Here is a 17,556-nt window from a genome sequence, read left to right on the forward strand (position 1 = left end):
TTTAAATTAAGTCATAATTTGGTGAAAAGTAGATCCTATTCATTTTAAATGAATTTAACTTTATAACGAATTAAATAAGTAAACAGAAGATTAAAATAAAATGTATAAGTGAATAATCGATAACAATTGATTACTCTTACAATACAAGTAACACTTTACTCTTTGAATTGTTTTAATAATGAATAATAAACAACCGGATTATTGAAAAAAGAAAAACAAATCACTTAATTAACTTTATTTAATATTATTCTACAGAACTGATTTTCTTAAAATATGTTCACATTTATATTAATAGCGCCATAACACATGATCAAGATAGAACGTCTTTCCATAGAACTAAATCATGCAAATACAAATAAAATTGAGGTAAAACTTGAACCCGTGATGATACGATAAATATCATTTATACGTAAACAATTAGGAATCATACATATTGATGAAACTCCTTATTATGTAGCAAGATAAAGATGAGGATTGTGGATGCTTCTTTAACGGTCTTTATGCAATTACTAGTAAGACTGCAAGCTAGGTTATTTATTTCTTTATTTTTTAATCTTTTTATTACTTCTTTTGTAGTTCCAAGAAATGCTATAAATAATGTTTAACAAGATATACAGCTACATAATACAGTACGATTATGTTGAAGCGAAGTAATAAATGCTTTTACAATTTCATTGTAACTTCGGTAAGAGTCTCGCAGATGTCATTTCTTTCTCCGCTCAAAAAACAAAAATTTCTAGAATATAAATAAAACTTTTTAACAAAATGATACTGATATCCAAAAAGGTAAGCCACTACATTTCTATAATCAAAATCTGTTACTAATTTAGAATTTTCTTTTAAAAAAATACGTGTTAAATATATGTAATAGGCAATAGATATACAATAATAGATAATAAACAATGTTTAAGCGTTACATATAATAGAAAAAAAAGAAAAATTTGTTACAAAACTCTTACCGGCCCGATTTCATTTAAATGAATACATATCACATTTCCATAAATAATACAATTCTTATGGTTACTCGTTGTTTAATAAATGAAATAGGGCGGGTAAAAGTTTGGTAACTTTTTTTTATTTTTGCGCTTAAACATTGTTTAAGCGTTTACATTATACAATAATTTACACTTATATCTTGGAATAACCATGTAGGCGACTTTATATTAAGAACAAGCTAATCCCGAAACTGGTACAGTCTTAAAATTACAAACGTCCCATGGCATGCTAAGGAATATCAGAAGTGAAATGGTTCCTCGTTGTCTTCTTTACTAAGCTGAAACTTTATCAAAGTTTCTTTATCATCCGAAATTCAGATAATCAGTTGCACAAGTAACACAATTATATTTACCTAGAAAACAGTATCAATATAAAAAAACACCTAACTTAAATGGTGTCTTTTTTATCAAAAGAATCGTACAGGAGCCACAGACTTAATGAAAAACTGGAATAGATGTGTAAAAAAAATGCAATAATGTATCCTTTTGTAATTAGAAAATATGAATTTCCTACATTGCTTAAAGAATAACCATTTTACATATATATATATATAAATAATTTTAAAAAGTGTTACATAATTTATAACTTAAAATTGGACATTTTTTTAAAAGATTCGTATGTTTCTGATTAAATTTAATGTTTATTGTAATTAAAATACCTTTTTCAAAATTGTAGAATATACTGTTTAGAAAATTAGTTTTACCAAGGCAGGGAGAAGAACATGAACGTTTTTATTTAGAAATTAAAACATTTGCAAGTACTTTTATAAATTATCTTAAATTGCCATCTTATAAAACTGTACTTAAACTAAAGTAAATATAAAACAGATGAAAGATTGTAACAAAAATATAAATATGGAATGAAAATTGGTTTTGGAAAATCAAGAGTTATGAGTATGATTAAAAGAAAATAAAGATTTGAATATTTGTTTGGAGGGAAATAAATTAAAACGGTTGAATCATTTAAGGGTTTAGGAAGTTTAATTACCGCGAATAGATGCTATCGTGAACAGATAAGAATCATAATTTACAATGGGGAAAAAAAATTAGAAGGGTTCAAATGAATTGATAACAGGAAGAAAAATGTTATGGAAATTAAGGAAAAGCTTTGCCAAAGATTTTGCTTGGAATAAGATGAAGTATGGAGAGGAAACAAGGACCATCAAGAAGACAGAAGAGAAATAAATTAAAAAATTTTGAAGTATGGTCATGACGAAAAATGGAGAAAATAAGATGGAGTGAAAAAATATAAAATGAAATACTAAGTAAAGTGGAGGAAGAAAGATCCGTTGAAATATATTATAAAGAAGAAAATCTCATGGTTGGTCATACATTTAGAAGGGAATGCTTTCAGAGAAGAATTATAGAAGGAAAAAGGAGTAGTATGTTGTCGGACATGATGAGATGAAGGAGTTATGTTCAGCTAGAGAAGGATGCACAGGATAGAAGTACATGGTGAATCAGTTAATATATGTCTTACAAGTTTTACTAAAAAAAAAACCGAATATAGTTTTTACTTTACATACGTTGATTATTATTATCACAGTTTCTACGGTGACTGGCTGTTTCTACGGTAACATCACTGACTGATGACACTAAAGAGTAATTTCTACTATATCAACATTGTTTTTTGCTTTTTTAGTTTTTTCTTTGGATAATTTAATTACTTACACTGGAACGAAGTTCCAAAATCGATCCATACATTAAGCTGTTGTCTTTTAAAAATAAAGTGCTGACAGCACTTTATATATATTAAAACTTGTCATTTTATTAAATGGTAATCAGCTGTGCTGATTACCATTTTGAGATTCAAGATTGAGTGAAAAAAGCTGACAACACAATTGTAGGACTTTCCCGTAACGCGGCTATTCATAAATAAAATATAATTAATATATTAATGGCATATTGAAAAAATCCCAGGTTATAATTTCAATATAATAATATTGGGTTGAAGCTGAAACCTTTTAAATCTGGTGTAAGTAAAAAAAAGCTTCTTTTTCAACAACAACATTAAATATTAAAATCATTTTCGGCGCCCTTGAAAATGTATAAGATGATATCTCACATGACCATGTTTATTACTTTTTGCGCGAACCCCAAAGTTTGAGTCAAAGTTTAATTTTATAAAAGATTTTTTTAAAGTAGTCTTAATTACAATAAAAAAAGGGAAAGAAGAAAAAATGATAAAAAATGCATGACTTTTGGTCGGATCCGGCTGCTGGTTAGGGATTGGGGCTCCCAATTTAGTAAAAATTAATTTATACGCGTAATTAGAAACAACAATGAAAAACAACCATCGTAACAACCACATCAAAGCTTCAGAGTTCAGAGCATTTTTTGGAGTGGGAGTAGGATTTTACTAAATTTTTTTGCTAATATTATCTTTTTAATTGTTATCAAATATGCCTAAAAAATATATGACCATAATTACGCAAAATCTCGAGACACTGAGGGAGACCTTGCTCTACAGCCTCACTCGCTTGACCTTAAGTTGAGAGTTTAATGGCATCAATGGCCCATATATAGGAGTAATCTAAGTTTGGCTGAAATCGGTCAAGTAGTTTTGAAGAAATAAGGTGATTTAGAGGCCAATACCAAACACACACGTGTATACAAACATTAATATCCGGAAAATTTCCATCCGGTTTTTTGAGTTCCTTAGTGGTCAAAATGTCAAGATCTGGTGAAAACCGCGTATGCCGATTACAATACTTTCCCGTCTAGAGCTACAGTTCTGATGTAGTGCTATTTAGACGGGAAAGTAAAATCATACAAAATATTTGGTTTAATGGTATCAAACTATACTAACCACTTTTAACATTAATAATAAGGATATTTTTTATTATAAAATAAATCGATTTACATGCAGTACGTGAATATGTATATACGGTGAGTAAATAGAAACAAATTTATAAATTAAACAATTACACTATAAAAATAATAATTTGAATAAGATTTATTGATTTCTACCACAAAAATTCACAATAATTTATTCAAATAAATTAAAAAGCTCAATTTTAAAATTAATTTGAAGTCCAAGGTTTTCAGGTTCAAATCCTTTTCTTTTTTCTGTTTAGCCTCCGGAACCACCGTAAGATATTACTTCAGAGGATAATACGCATGAATTAAATAGTGTAGTCTTGTACAATTTCAGGTCGACCGTTCCTGAGATGTGTGGTTAATTGAAACCCAATCACCAGCAAAGAGCACCGGTATCCACGATCTAGTATTCAAATCCATTAAAAAATCTTTACAAGGATTTGAACCTTAGAACTCTCGACTTCGAAATTTGCTATGACGAGACCACAAGAACCAATCCAGTGGGTTCAAATCCTAGAACAAGAAAATTACTTTTATACGGATTTGAATACAAGGCAATGGATACCGGTGTACTTTGGTGGTTGGGATTCAATTAACCATATATCTCACGAATAGTCGGCTTGAATATGTACAAGACTATCCCTTATTTACATGTCATTCACGCCTCATTATGCCATTGCTTATTGTTCACAGGAAAGTTGCCAGGGCTCGAATCGTGGACACGTGTAGGGACAAGGGAGGTAACCTCATTGCTGAGGCCGTTTCTAGTCCATCCACATACAAGAGAGGTTGGTTTGGGGCGCTCCGATGACTCATTAGGACCCTCAAGGTATGCGAGGGGGCGCGGGTACACATTAGGAATAAAAAAAATTAACGTTTAACATATTATACAATGAATAAAATGTTTACATCTAAACAAATAATCTATCATGATTATATTTTTTCAATAGAACTATTTTTTTTTTTGTCTTCAGTCATTTGACTGGTTTGATGCAGCTCTCCAAGATTCCCTATCTAGTGCTAGTCGTTTCATTTCAGTATACCTCTACATCCTACATCCCCAACAATTTGTTTTACATATTCCAAACATGGCCTGCCTACACAATTTTTTCCTTCCAATATTAAAGCGACTATTCCAGGATGCCTTAGTATGTGACCTATAAGTCTGTCTCTACTTTTAACTATATTTTTCCAAATGCTTCTTTCTTCATCTATTTGCCGCAATACTTCTTCATTTGTTACTTTATCCACCCATCTGATTTTTAACATTCTCCTATAGCACCACATTTCAAAAGCTAATCTTTTCTTCTCAGATACTCCGATCGTCCAAGTTTTACTTCCATATAAAGCGACACTCCAAACATACACTTTCAAAAATCTGTTCCTGACATTTAAATTAATTTTTGATGTAAACAAATTATATTTCTTACTGAAGGCTCGTTTCGCTTGTGCTATTCGGCATTTTATATCGCTCCTGCTTCGTCCATCTTTAGTAATTCTACTTCCCAAATAACAAAATTCTTCTACCTTCATAATCTTTTCTCCTCCTATTTTCACATTCAGTGGTTCATCTTTGTTATTTCTACTACATTTCATTACTTCATTACTAAATAGAACTATGATAAATTAAAATTATTTAAAAAAAAAAAGACTTCCTTTGTGTATTAATTTAATTTTATGATAATGCAAATATATTCAAAGATTGTAATATAAATAATATATTTATATATGTAATATAATAGAAATAATACGTAATATAATAGTAATAATAAATGTGTAGTATAGTATTGTAAAGTACTGTTGAAGTTATGGAAACACAATAAAAACTACCAATGTCGTGTATTAAGCGTCAACATGAAAATTATGAGGTGTGAAATAAAATTATAAAATGCATTATCAACCAGTCTAAAAACATAAACATATTTTTTACTACAAAATAAATGCTTTTGTCAGCGTTATCAATTTCATCTGACATTATTATAAATAAATACGTATGTTTTGCCTGCACACAAAAGCGTGTAATATAAAACGTATGTTAATACGTAGATTATTATTTTTAGCAGATGGGAGATATTTATTATTTTTAATAAATTTATAGTTTAGTTATAGAAAATGAATATTGTAAAACGTAATATAATTTTTTAAAAAAATTATAAATTTTATTATTTCATCATCCAGTTGTTGAAATAATATACAAATGAGGTCATTTAAAAATAAAACATAAATTAGCGATAAAATTGTTCACATCAAATTTATCATTCATGAAAAGAGATCAATGAAATTCACTAAACATTAATTAAAAAATCATATTTAACAAAACAAAATCAAAAATGTAATGAAGAATAACGAAATACGCTTAATAAATATTAAAAATGTACACAAGCATACATACATACCGATATAAATATAAACATGATGGGAATATTAAAAAATCACTCCTCTATTCTTATTTTTACGCACCTTTTTATTTATTTATTATTTTTTTTGACGTTAGGGGCGGGTGAAATTTGGCAACATTTTTATGGACGGATGTACTTCCTGACGTCAACCTACTCTCTCTTTTCCTGTTTAGCCTCCGAAACTATCGTAAGATATTACTTCAGAGGATGATGTATGAATGTAAATGAAGTGTAGTCTTGTATAGTCTCAGATCGACCATTCTTAAGATGTATAGTTAATTAAAACCTAACTACAAAAGAACACCGGTGTCTACGATCTAGTATTGAAATCCGTATAAAAGTAACTTCCTTTACGAGGATTTGAACCTTAGAACTCAGTCAAAATAAAATTTAAATATGCAATTCAGATTAATTACTCGTGTCATTGGGTTTTTTACTTGTCTCCGGTAACTTTTTTATCTGCTTTTTTAAATTATTATTTTTTAAACAGAATAAATGAACTGGATTGAAAATTTCATTTGGAAAAACGATAATAATGACAAATCTAAAAGAATACCCAAGAGTAATACAAACAAAATTCGGGAAAATTAAAGTAGTGGAAACTTTAAACGTCTAGGTGAAGTAATCCAGAAAAATGGACTACACTTAATGTGTTTAGAAAATAAGCCAAATAAAATGATAATGGCTCTTCTTCTAGCCAAAGATCTTTAAGATAAAACATCCATTTCTTACAAAGCAAAATTCAGATATTACATGATTTTAAAACCTGAGAATCTTTGAACGGCAGAAAATTTAACATTAAATAACCAACGAAGGTTAAAGAATATTTTTAAAAAGGAAAAAAAAATATTAGGCCCGAAGTGTGAAAATCATAAAAATGTTTTAAGACCACACGAGGAAATTTGGAGAAAATTTTAATAAATATTCGACGCTATTAAAAAATGGAGAATAACATTATACGTTCGTTTAAAGAGAATGAGTGAAGAAAGATTTACAACTTCTTTAATAATCTCAAAAGTAAAAACAACTAGCCTCTTCAAGATATAGAAATAAAAGAAAAAGAAAGTTTAGACAGGAAATTTTCAAGAAAAATAAACATCAGTTTAAAAGATTTAAAGTAGCTTCAGAAGGAAGAGGAAACAAGCGGAGAATCACAGATCATAGAGAAAGATTAATTGGTAGCATAGATCATAGGTGGCAGAAGATTAAAGCCATAAAGGAAAAATAACGTTTGTTCATGCCGTTCACAGAGAGGACCATTGGAAAAAAAGAATAATAATTAGTTCATATAAACATATAAAAAACTGCAGCAATGTTAGCATTCATAAAAAAAAAGCTTAAAATTCTTTACAAATCAGAAATTAATTATTGTTTTAATACAAATAAATCAATTATATTTTTGATATAATTACAAAAGTAATATTAATCTATCATTAAATAAATGGTTTATTAATCTATATATATAGAAGTATGCTTCTGAGAGAATAATAATGAAAAATAAAAATTAAAGCCTTTTCAATTTATAAAAACTATCAGTGTATTGTAATTTCTTCAGAGCAACTGGTCAGTATAGGACCCGAACTTTGAGTGATGTGAAGAATGCGGATTTCTAAATAGACGACTTCCATCAGTTGTAAACGGTTACGTCCTTCGTACGGGTAAAAATCTATTTTGCCCGGTTCCTAGCGTTACCCGTCAAACACGTCTAAGAGGTGATCGTACTTAGTTTCTCTTTTTTTGTTAATCTTTTAATTTTTTTTTATTTTATGTTTTTAGTCAAGTAACCGGAGGCAGGTGCAGCCAGTAGCGTCGCACATACAGTAACAGTAACAACAGTGACTGTGCTGACTGAGCTACACCGTCTCGCCCCTTAAAAAAACGAATTCCGAAAATAGTTTTTAGATATTAATCTGAAGAATATTTACAAGCCCAAATCGAGCGAAACTCTCGTTTAGTATGGTAGGAAACGGGGAGAATTTGCAGTGATTGTTCAAATTTTATTTACCTTTCTTCATCCCTTTCAAACCTTGTAAACTGTAATATCTAAAATTTAGAAAATAATTTTTATACATTTACATGAAAATTATACATACCAAAAATGAAACTGATAAATTCATTTGTTACATATTTGTTCATAAAAACTTATGATATTCTTTTTGTTAATTGAATTATTATTATTCATGATAAAATTTTTTACCATGAAGGGTTAGTAATTATTAATAAATCTATCTATATATATATTTTTTTCTTCATTATAACGACAGCAAATTCAATTTCAGTAAGTTAATTGAACAATAAGTAAATAAGATCTACTTGAACCAACATTAAGTAACCACAGACCCAGTGGTTGCTGACATAACAACGAAACAAACGATCCAAATCTAGTTTCTCATCAGACAACCCGTTAGCATTCCAGATTACTAGTCTGAAAGTTGTTCATTTTTTCTCAAGATGACTCAGGAAAAGTCCGAACATCCTGTCCATCATAATTCCCATCACTCGTTCAAATCTTTGAAACATATGGTCTATATACATATATATGATATGCATGATATATATATCTCATGCTATATTATATATATATATATATATATATATATATATATATATATATATATAATATATATTTTTTCTGACAATAGGAACTACTCATCTTAACTGGTTCAGCGTAAGTAGGACCGGAAGTACTAGCCTATGTTAATATTTATTATCACTGTTATCAGAGGGTCCACACATTGTAACTTTCTCAGCGTAGGTAGGACCAGAAATATCCAGCCTATTAACAAAGTCAGTATTACTGTTATCATTAATATTATTACTGTTTAAATTTAAAAAAAAGAAGATGAAGTCTGATTCGAACCGAGTACCTTCCTCTAAAATCCAAATAATTCATTAATTAAAATTTTATTTGGCTATAACACGGAACCATTGAAAGCTCTCAACGAGGGCTTATTACTACAGTTAAGAAAAAGGACAAAATTTTGGACACTTTTGGTTCAGTCGATTGCAATCAAAAAGGGAGGCGCACAACTAGATGTTACAACAGTCTTAAATTCAAAATTTCAACATCCTACGGTAAATCGTTTTTGAGTTATGCGAGATACGTACTTACATACATATGTACGTATATACGTCACGCCGAAATTAGTCAAAATGGATATTACTATTGAAATTTGGAAACCAAACCTTTTCGCCATCACAATACTTCCTTTACTTCGTACAAGGAAATAAAACTAGTAAATTTAATTGTTGCTTCATTTTAACCCTTTAAACTCGGAATTCCGAAAAATCCTTTCTTAGTGTGAATTTAACCGCAAGAAGAAAATGTATGCAAACTTTCATCAATTTATCTTCAATAGTTTTTGTTAAACGTTTACGAATCAGTCAGTCAGACAGGTAAGTTGTTTATAGGTAAATATATTACAAATAATTAAAAAAATTAATTTATACAAATATATTGCATAATCTAAAATTAATTATAATCATAATCTAATTACTGCGTAAAATTTAAAACTATTTTAATTCAATTATTAGAATCCTTTTGCACTAATCTTTAAAGTAAAAGAATTTCTATATTTATCATTAAATACATGATTTGCATCAAATCTCTTATTTTTGTGTCATAACTGTAACCCATTTTTTTCATGTCACCGAAAATATATGGCAAATAAAATTAAATAATTAATTTTTTAGTTTTATATCAAATTTTCGTTTAAAAAAATGGGATTTGTTCAGTACAATCGATTAATAAAAAAAAAAATTTTAAGCAGATTACTATACATGAGATAACTGTTACAATAATAACAAAGATAAGAAAAATACAGAGACATGAGATCGGTAGCCCTAACGCCTGTGCCAATACGTTGCTTCCAATTGCACGAAGTTGTTTCATTAAACAATAATAATTGATTAGAAGAAACTGCACCAATAGCGTAAACCAATTATAATGAAACAAGAAATAATTTCTCCCTTGTACTTTTATTTCTAAATTTTTCTTTTAGAAATAAATCAATATTGAAAATAAGCCATTATATTTTTATTAGTAAAATTTTCTACAGATTAAAATAAGTAAGAGTGATTTAAGAGGTATGCGATCTTCAAATCTATCGATCACGTGCAGTCGTACAAATTGAATTTAAAAAAATAAAATTCGTCATTATCTATAAACAGAACATAGGGATAGGTTTATGGTATTAAATCTCTGGTTAATTTGTAATAGGAATTCAATATAGTCTTATCTACATAATAACCAGTCGGTTAGAACATGACATCTTTGTAATATTTGATATTAGAAGAATGTATTGGGATAAAACCTATATGGAATAGCTGACAACAAAGTTTTAATACTCTCCTGAATTGGTTATTTTTATAAAGTAGGAAAATAATGATTAAACTAGTTAATTATCATCGCCTACACGTACAAGAAGAGTAAGTTCTATAAATTACGGTATGTAGCATTTATGGATAAGGTTTTACAGCTGGCTGGTTAAGGTTAGAACACGCATTAATGCACGTGTTAACAACATACGTAGGACATGCCGCCACAACGTTTAATCATAAAATATAGTTTTAAAATTATCCCACTTATATTAACGAACCGGTAATGCTTTTAACACTGTTCTATAGAAAAACTATTTCCTCACTTCAAACTGATAACGCCTAAGCAATACAGATACAATCACGGACAAAAAAAAATCACATTAATTAAACAAACCAGGTTCTTTACATTTTTTTAAATATTATAAAATAATTTATTTAAACGTGAAAATGCCGTCATTTTATTAAAGAGAATTAATTATTTAGTAGATATGCATTTAAAGTTTATTATGTAATTTTTTATTAAACTTTTTTTTTAAATCTTCATAAAACAATAAAATTAAACCCCATCATGATTTCTTACAGGTATTTTCAATATAGAATTACCCCATTTTCATGTACGTTGTTAACCGAGATTAATTATAAATTTATATTTAACAATTTAAAGGATACTACGGGTCTCATGGGTTATACGACCACCACTATAAAATAAAATATAAATAGACTAAATTAAGAACAAATTAACCTTGCTCATGTTATAATTATAAATATAATCAAACCAAACTTAACCTACGCTTGCTTCGCTCGCTAACCTTGACAAGCGAGTGATGCGAGCGTTGGTTAAGTTTGGTTAGATTATATTTATAATTTCGGGTCTTATGAGTTATACGACCACCCACTTGCAATTTATTTAATTAATACTGAAATTATAAATATAATCTAACCAAACTTAACCAACGTTCTCTTCACTCGCTAGTCAAGGTTAGCGAGCGAAGCGAGCGTAGGTTAAGTTTGGTAAAATTAACATTAGCAAAGTTAATTTATCCTTAAATTAGTCCATTTATATTTTATTTTTAATTTTATATATTTATAGCGGTGGTCGTATGACCTATGAGACCCGATACAAGTTGTTAATTTATTAAATTTATATTTATAAATTAAAATTTACCTTAAAAATTTTTAAATAATATCTTATGATTGAATCAATCTTATATAAGATTTATTATAATAATTTTGATAAACGGAGGTGGCGTTTTAAGTTTTTATAAACGATCACTAGATGGCGCTATTGAAATGTCAGACTACTGTTGTAAAATTTGACTTTATTGTTACAACAGTAGTAGCTCAGAAATCGACCGAGTAGTTTGTTTACAGTGAACCATAAAAAAATCAGTTTTGTGAAAAAATTTTAATTTCACGTGAAGATTTTCTTTGGGCAATTTTCTACTTAATTCAACAACAACGCCTCGAATCACTTCATTCAACTTTTGGTAATGAATTACCGTCAGAAAAGACTACTTACAATCGATCTGAGAATTTCGTCGTGGTCGTGCTTACGTCAGCGATCAATTTCGTGACGGTCGACCAAACCGGTTTTTTTGTTCCGTAAAACGATACTGTGCGCAACAAGATTGAAAAGAACCGGCATGTGACTTACCGTGAGGTAGAGGCATCCTTAGGCATATGGAAGACTACAGCAGTACATTCGATTTTGCATGAACATTTAGCTGTGAAAAAGATTTTTTTCCCCAATGGATTCCGCATAATTTGGTCGAAGTTCAAAAAGTTCGAGACAATAGGTGTACGGAAATACACAAAAAAATTCGACCGAGGAAATGCAAAATCTGTATACAATATCGTAACCGGAGACGAAAATTGGATATATTCGTACCAGCCAGAAACTAAGCAACTGTTTGTAAGCTCCAAGATTAACCGAATCAAACAAAAGAGGTTCGTTCATGAAGCACTTAAAAGAAAATGATAGCTTGTTTTTTCGGTTATACTGGACATGTAGCAACCATTACTTTAGAGGATTGAAGAACAATTAATGTTGAACGTTTATACATAATTTCTTTGCCAGAAGTTAACAATGTATTCAGGAAAAACAACCGAAAACTCGCGTCATTCTTCATCGTGACAATGCCAGCTCTCACACAGCACGTCAAACAATTGATTATTTGAAACAGAAAAACACTGAATTAATGTCTTACTGCCCGTATTGACCTGATTTATCGCCTAACGACTTCTTTTTGTCCTGAATTTCAAACAAAAAATTCGTGGACACTGATTTTCGTCACCTTAAGATGCTGTTGTATATCTCCAAAACCATGTTTTTGAGGTACAAACTTCAGAATGGAAATTATTTTTCGACAGCTGGAACGAACTCTGGCAAAAGCATATAAATATTAAAGGCGAATATTATGAGAAACAATAAAACGATTTGAATTAAAACATCTTTTTCTGTCATTGTTTTCGTAAAAACAAGAGGCCCTACTTGTAATTATAAATTCATAATATTTTATTACATATATTTTATCTACTAAGAACGCTGGGTATAATTTACGCGCTATAAAATATTAGTTAGGATTACTTTAAATCATCCGTTTAATTAAAACGTTGCGATTAAATAACATTGTAAAATTATTACATTTTTTGTACACCCAGATGAAAAAAAAAAAGTTTATATTTCAATATATTCAATATATTCATAAAAAAGGAATAAGTATATAAATTGTACATACATATTACGAGGCATTTATTCGCATGCTAAGATATAAAATATTGTACTCAGATCGTTCACTTAGTGCACATCACGACAGAATATTAATTTTAACAAGAAGTTCGTCCCGGAACACATTTATACAGCATTATTACGTTAAAAAATTAATCGATCATTTTCGGAATTCCCCCCTCCAAAAAAAACAATTTTTTACCCAATCGGCCAAAAATCGATGTATTTTTAATATCTAATAAGAATTAGGTGGGAATATGCACGTTTCAAAATAAAAATTCAACGTAAACAAAATCTATTTAAAGAAAAATTTGTTATACGGGAAATAACCCAATAACCAGATATAACCATTTATATTTACTTATTTTATAAATATAACCTAACCAAACTTAACCTACGCTCGCTAAACTTACTAATTAACGGTAATATTTTGAATATTTAAGTAATAAATTCAGTAATTATTGCAATTATTTATTATTTAAATAATCAAAACATTACTGTTAATTAGTCGAGGTTAGCGAGTGAAGAAAGTGTAGGTTAAGTTTGGTTAGATTAATAAATGTTTAATAAATTCAGTAATTATTGCAATTATTTATTATTTAAATAATCATAAACATTACTGTTAATCGAATTTAGCGAGCGTAGTTTAAGTTTGGTTGATTATATGAGTATTAATAATTTATATCTATAATTATAAGTAATAATGTTCATTTTTTTAATATGTTAAAATGGAGAATGTTTAAAATGACCGGTATAAAACAGCATAGCATGTTAGTGAATTATCGGGTTGTTGAATTATTTCTCTAATCTGGTTATTGTTAATATCAATATTTCCTGCTATTTTAAAACATGCATATTCCCACCTAATTCTTAGTGGATATTAAAAATACGTCGATTTTGGGCCGATTGGTTAAAAAATTAAGTGTTTTTTTGGGGAAGGGGAGAATTCCGAAAAAAATCCAAATTAAAAAATTTTATATGCTCTTGTTATTAATATACGTTACGAATTTAATTATATTTGCTCCGATGATCTGTCTTTCCCGTTGTCTCTAACGAATTACTCAGTTTGAAACTATTATTCCTTTTTTTTTTTTAATTTATTGATATCAAAATATTTTAATTTGTTTATAACTGAATTCCTCGCATTTTGTTTGTAATTGAACCCGCGGTAGCTTACATACGATGGCTCTTTGTACAAAAGCCAAGTTCCGTTGAGGTCATTCCCCAAAAAGAATATATAAGATTTTATTTCCTATAGGTCTTTGATTATTTTAACACCTAATGTAACAATAATATTTTATTGAACACAATTATTATTATTTATTTAAAGTCTATGCACTAAATTGATTTTAAGTATATGGAAGATTACATAAAAATTTATTTAACTGTACACAAAAAATTTATTATCTCATTAAATAAACTAAGAAAAGTAAATATTTAAAGAACTATAAAACATAGTAGCCGGTTAAATAAATTTTAGTAAAATATGCTGTAAGCAAGCTTGTACGATTATAATGTGAAGGTCAGACGTCCCGTAAAATCTAGGTTTTCTTATTGGGTTTAAGAATATCACATAGGAATATATTTGTGCAAACATATCTAGGATAGAACATAGTTATCGAAACAAATAAAGATATTCAGTTTAATATTCTCCTCCAAAAAACCGTAATTTCATAGACAAAATTTATTCAGCATCTCTAATTACATGTATTTGAAACGGACATAATGTACTTATTTTGGTAAAAGAGTAAGTATAACGAAAACTCGTCCTTTTATAAAATCGGTTCAGAAAAATATAAAATTTTAGCCATGAAGTCTCAATAAATTAAAAAAATTTCATTCTGCTTTTATTTAATGAACATTTAATTCAAATGATATTCCTAAAGTTTCAGTCATAGAAGATAAAAAGCTTTAAATTGTTTAATCCCTCCCAATAATAATTAACACAAATATATTGGAAAATAAAAGTTAAGTACACAATACAAAGTTAATAAAGCTCTAAAAATCAGCAGAAAAAATAAATAAAATAACTTAAACCATTATCAACATTTTTGTTACATAAGTACAAAGACGAAACATGAATTCCGAATTAGTTAACTAATTTAAATAACGGCATAAAGATTACAAAATAATACAGTATAAATATAAATAAACGAAGAGGCAATCATAACAAGCAAACACCAAAATGATTTTAAACATAAAAATAAAATTACTCGATACAAGTTTACCTTTGCTTGGAATGTTATGCCGTGCTGAAAAGCTTCTTCGGGATGTAAAGGAATGCGTGTATCATAATCATCATTCTGGACCAAATTATATTGCTTTTTCGAAGGCATATTGAAAATTAAATCGTTAACACCACACAAATAACTGATAAATAAATAAATTAATCAACACTAACACTTATAAATAATTAACAATTAAAACGAGTTATGAAATCACTTTCCAGCAAGACGACTCATTCAATTATCCAATAACGCAGGTGTTTTACCGATTATAAAGATACTATTTACCAACAGGTACTAAAATAATTACTGGAATTAAAAAATTCCTATATGAACGCACAGACCGGCAACGTTGCAACAATACTTCTCTCCCCTAGCCACAAAGACAAAACAATGTAACAGAAATAGCGAGCAGCAGCTAGTTCTAACCTAAAAATGAATACAAAAACAAACAGAGGTATTCTTTACACATACTGCCTTGAAGCCAACAGTTAAAAATGCCGGTGGGCCACAAAACACTTTATTGTCATTTCATAAGCGATAATCTTTTTTCTTAAAACGATGAACACGATTATTTTATAATAAAACTTGGAATGATAAACTAAAAAAACCGGTTAACACAATTACTTTTATACTATGTGTATCGATTAAATTTAGATAAATAAATAATTAAAACACTGAATTTGTCGAAATTATTGTTAATGCTATGCAGTAGTTGTTAAACACACAAGTTGGTAAAATGCCAGATAAATTCAGAACACAACATTCCATGACGAATTGAATCCCTAACGACAAGGAGCTTTACACACGCAACACAACTAAAAACAACCGAACGAGACGTAACACGCTGGACTGCCCAGCGCGGTATGAAGCCTTCCCGCCAGCTATACCTTACCAGCAACACGATCAGCCAGATGCTGTTTTTATTCGTATACTTCCCAACCAATGATGAAGCCGGATCCGATACAGCACTATCTAACGTGAAAATACAGAGTTACTTACAATTAAACGTAACCTGTTACTATTAATAGTATGACAGTATTTAGCAACTACAAATAAAATTTAAAAGGTTTTCTTTTTAATGGTATTTATTTGATACATTAGGCAAATCATTACAGTATTTTATAACAACCAAATTTAAAATAACGATTAATTTTTATAACTAAATTTTTCAATATAATTAAAGCTCAATAAAAAATACAGATTTACAAAATCTATGGATTATATCTTTATGTATTTTTCCTGGAATTTTTAAATAAGTAATTTCAATAAATTAATGCTAAAATTACCTTCAAAAATATAAACGTACTCTGCTACCTCCAACTGAGAAAAATTTGAAAGTAATTTGATTATTTAGCTGCTTTAAAATGTTATTTGCTTAAAGGTTTAGAATAAATCTACTCATACTCCTTGGGTATTTAAAATTTATTCCCTTTCCTAAATGGTTTTTTGAGAATAACTAAACAATACATAAAGAATGAAATATAGTACACTTTAATAAAAATAAATGTCAGTGACTGAGATGACATGATTAATTTTCATTTATTGGAGTTCAGGTGGATTTATATTAGCGATTCAATAAATAGCACAATTAAAGATAAATCAATGGTCAGACATTAATAATTGAAATTGAAATAAACCTAATTTTAGTTTCACCTGCTTCATTGCTAGTGATAATTGTAAAAACAAAAATTGCACTTAAAATTTTAATCCTGTCTTATTTCTTTGATAGCCAATTATAAGAATGTATTTTTCTAATCTATTCAACATCCTAAATAGTTAGATAACCTGGTGAAGCCTACATTTCAGTAAACTTTTATTCACAAGTTATCAAATCCTAATATTGTACTACCACCTGTTAAGAAATGCTTAAATTCCAGTAATAAAAATATTACTTTTAAGTAATATTTTTAACTTATGTAATTTTAAGTACAAAAGTGAAAATGAAGACAATTTCACTGCTAACATAATTTCTAAAATTATCTAACTGAGCTTATTTAATATTCATTAATATTAGAAGCAAGGGAGCAATTTTGATAATATTAGCTATAATTTCCACTCCTATCTAA

At 28.7% G+C, this 17,556-nt stretch overlaps 1 protein-coding gene across 1 annotated transcript in view; it reads right to left on the reverse strand.

Annotated features, from left to right (window-relative positions):
* LOC142328869 (carboxyl-terminal PDZ ligand of neuronal nitric oxide synthase protein) overlaps positions 1 to 16,373 on the reverse strand; it is a 902,536-nt gene extending 886,163 nt beyond the window's left edge. Inside the window, exon 1 of the mRNA XM_075372996.1 lies at positions 15,491 to 16,373. Coding sequence (XP_075229111.1) covers positions 15,491 to 15,598 — 108 coding nt within the window. The 5' untranslated portion in view covers positions 15,599 to 16,373. The remainder of the gene's footprint in view (positions 1 to 15,490) is intronic.
* Positions 16,374 to 17,556: the final 1,183 nt, after the last annotated feature.

The sequence above is a fragment of the Lycorma delicatula genome, chromosome 8, assembly GCF_047948215.1.
Source record: "Lycorma delicatula isolate Av1 chromosome 8, ASM4794821v1, whole genome shotgun sequence".
Taxonomy (NCBI): Eukaryota; Metazoa; Arthropoda; class Insecta; order Hemiptera; family Fulgoridae; genus Lycorma; species Lycorma delicatula.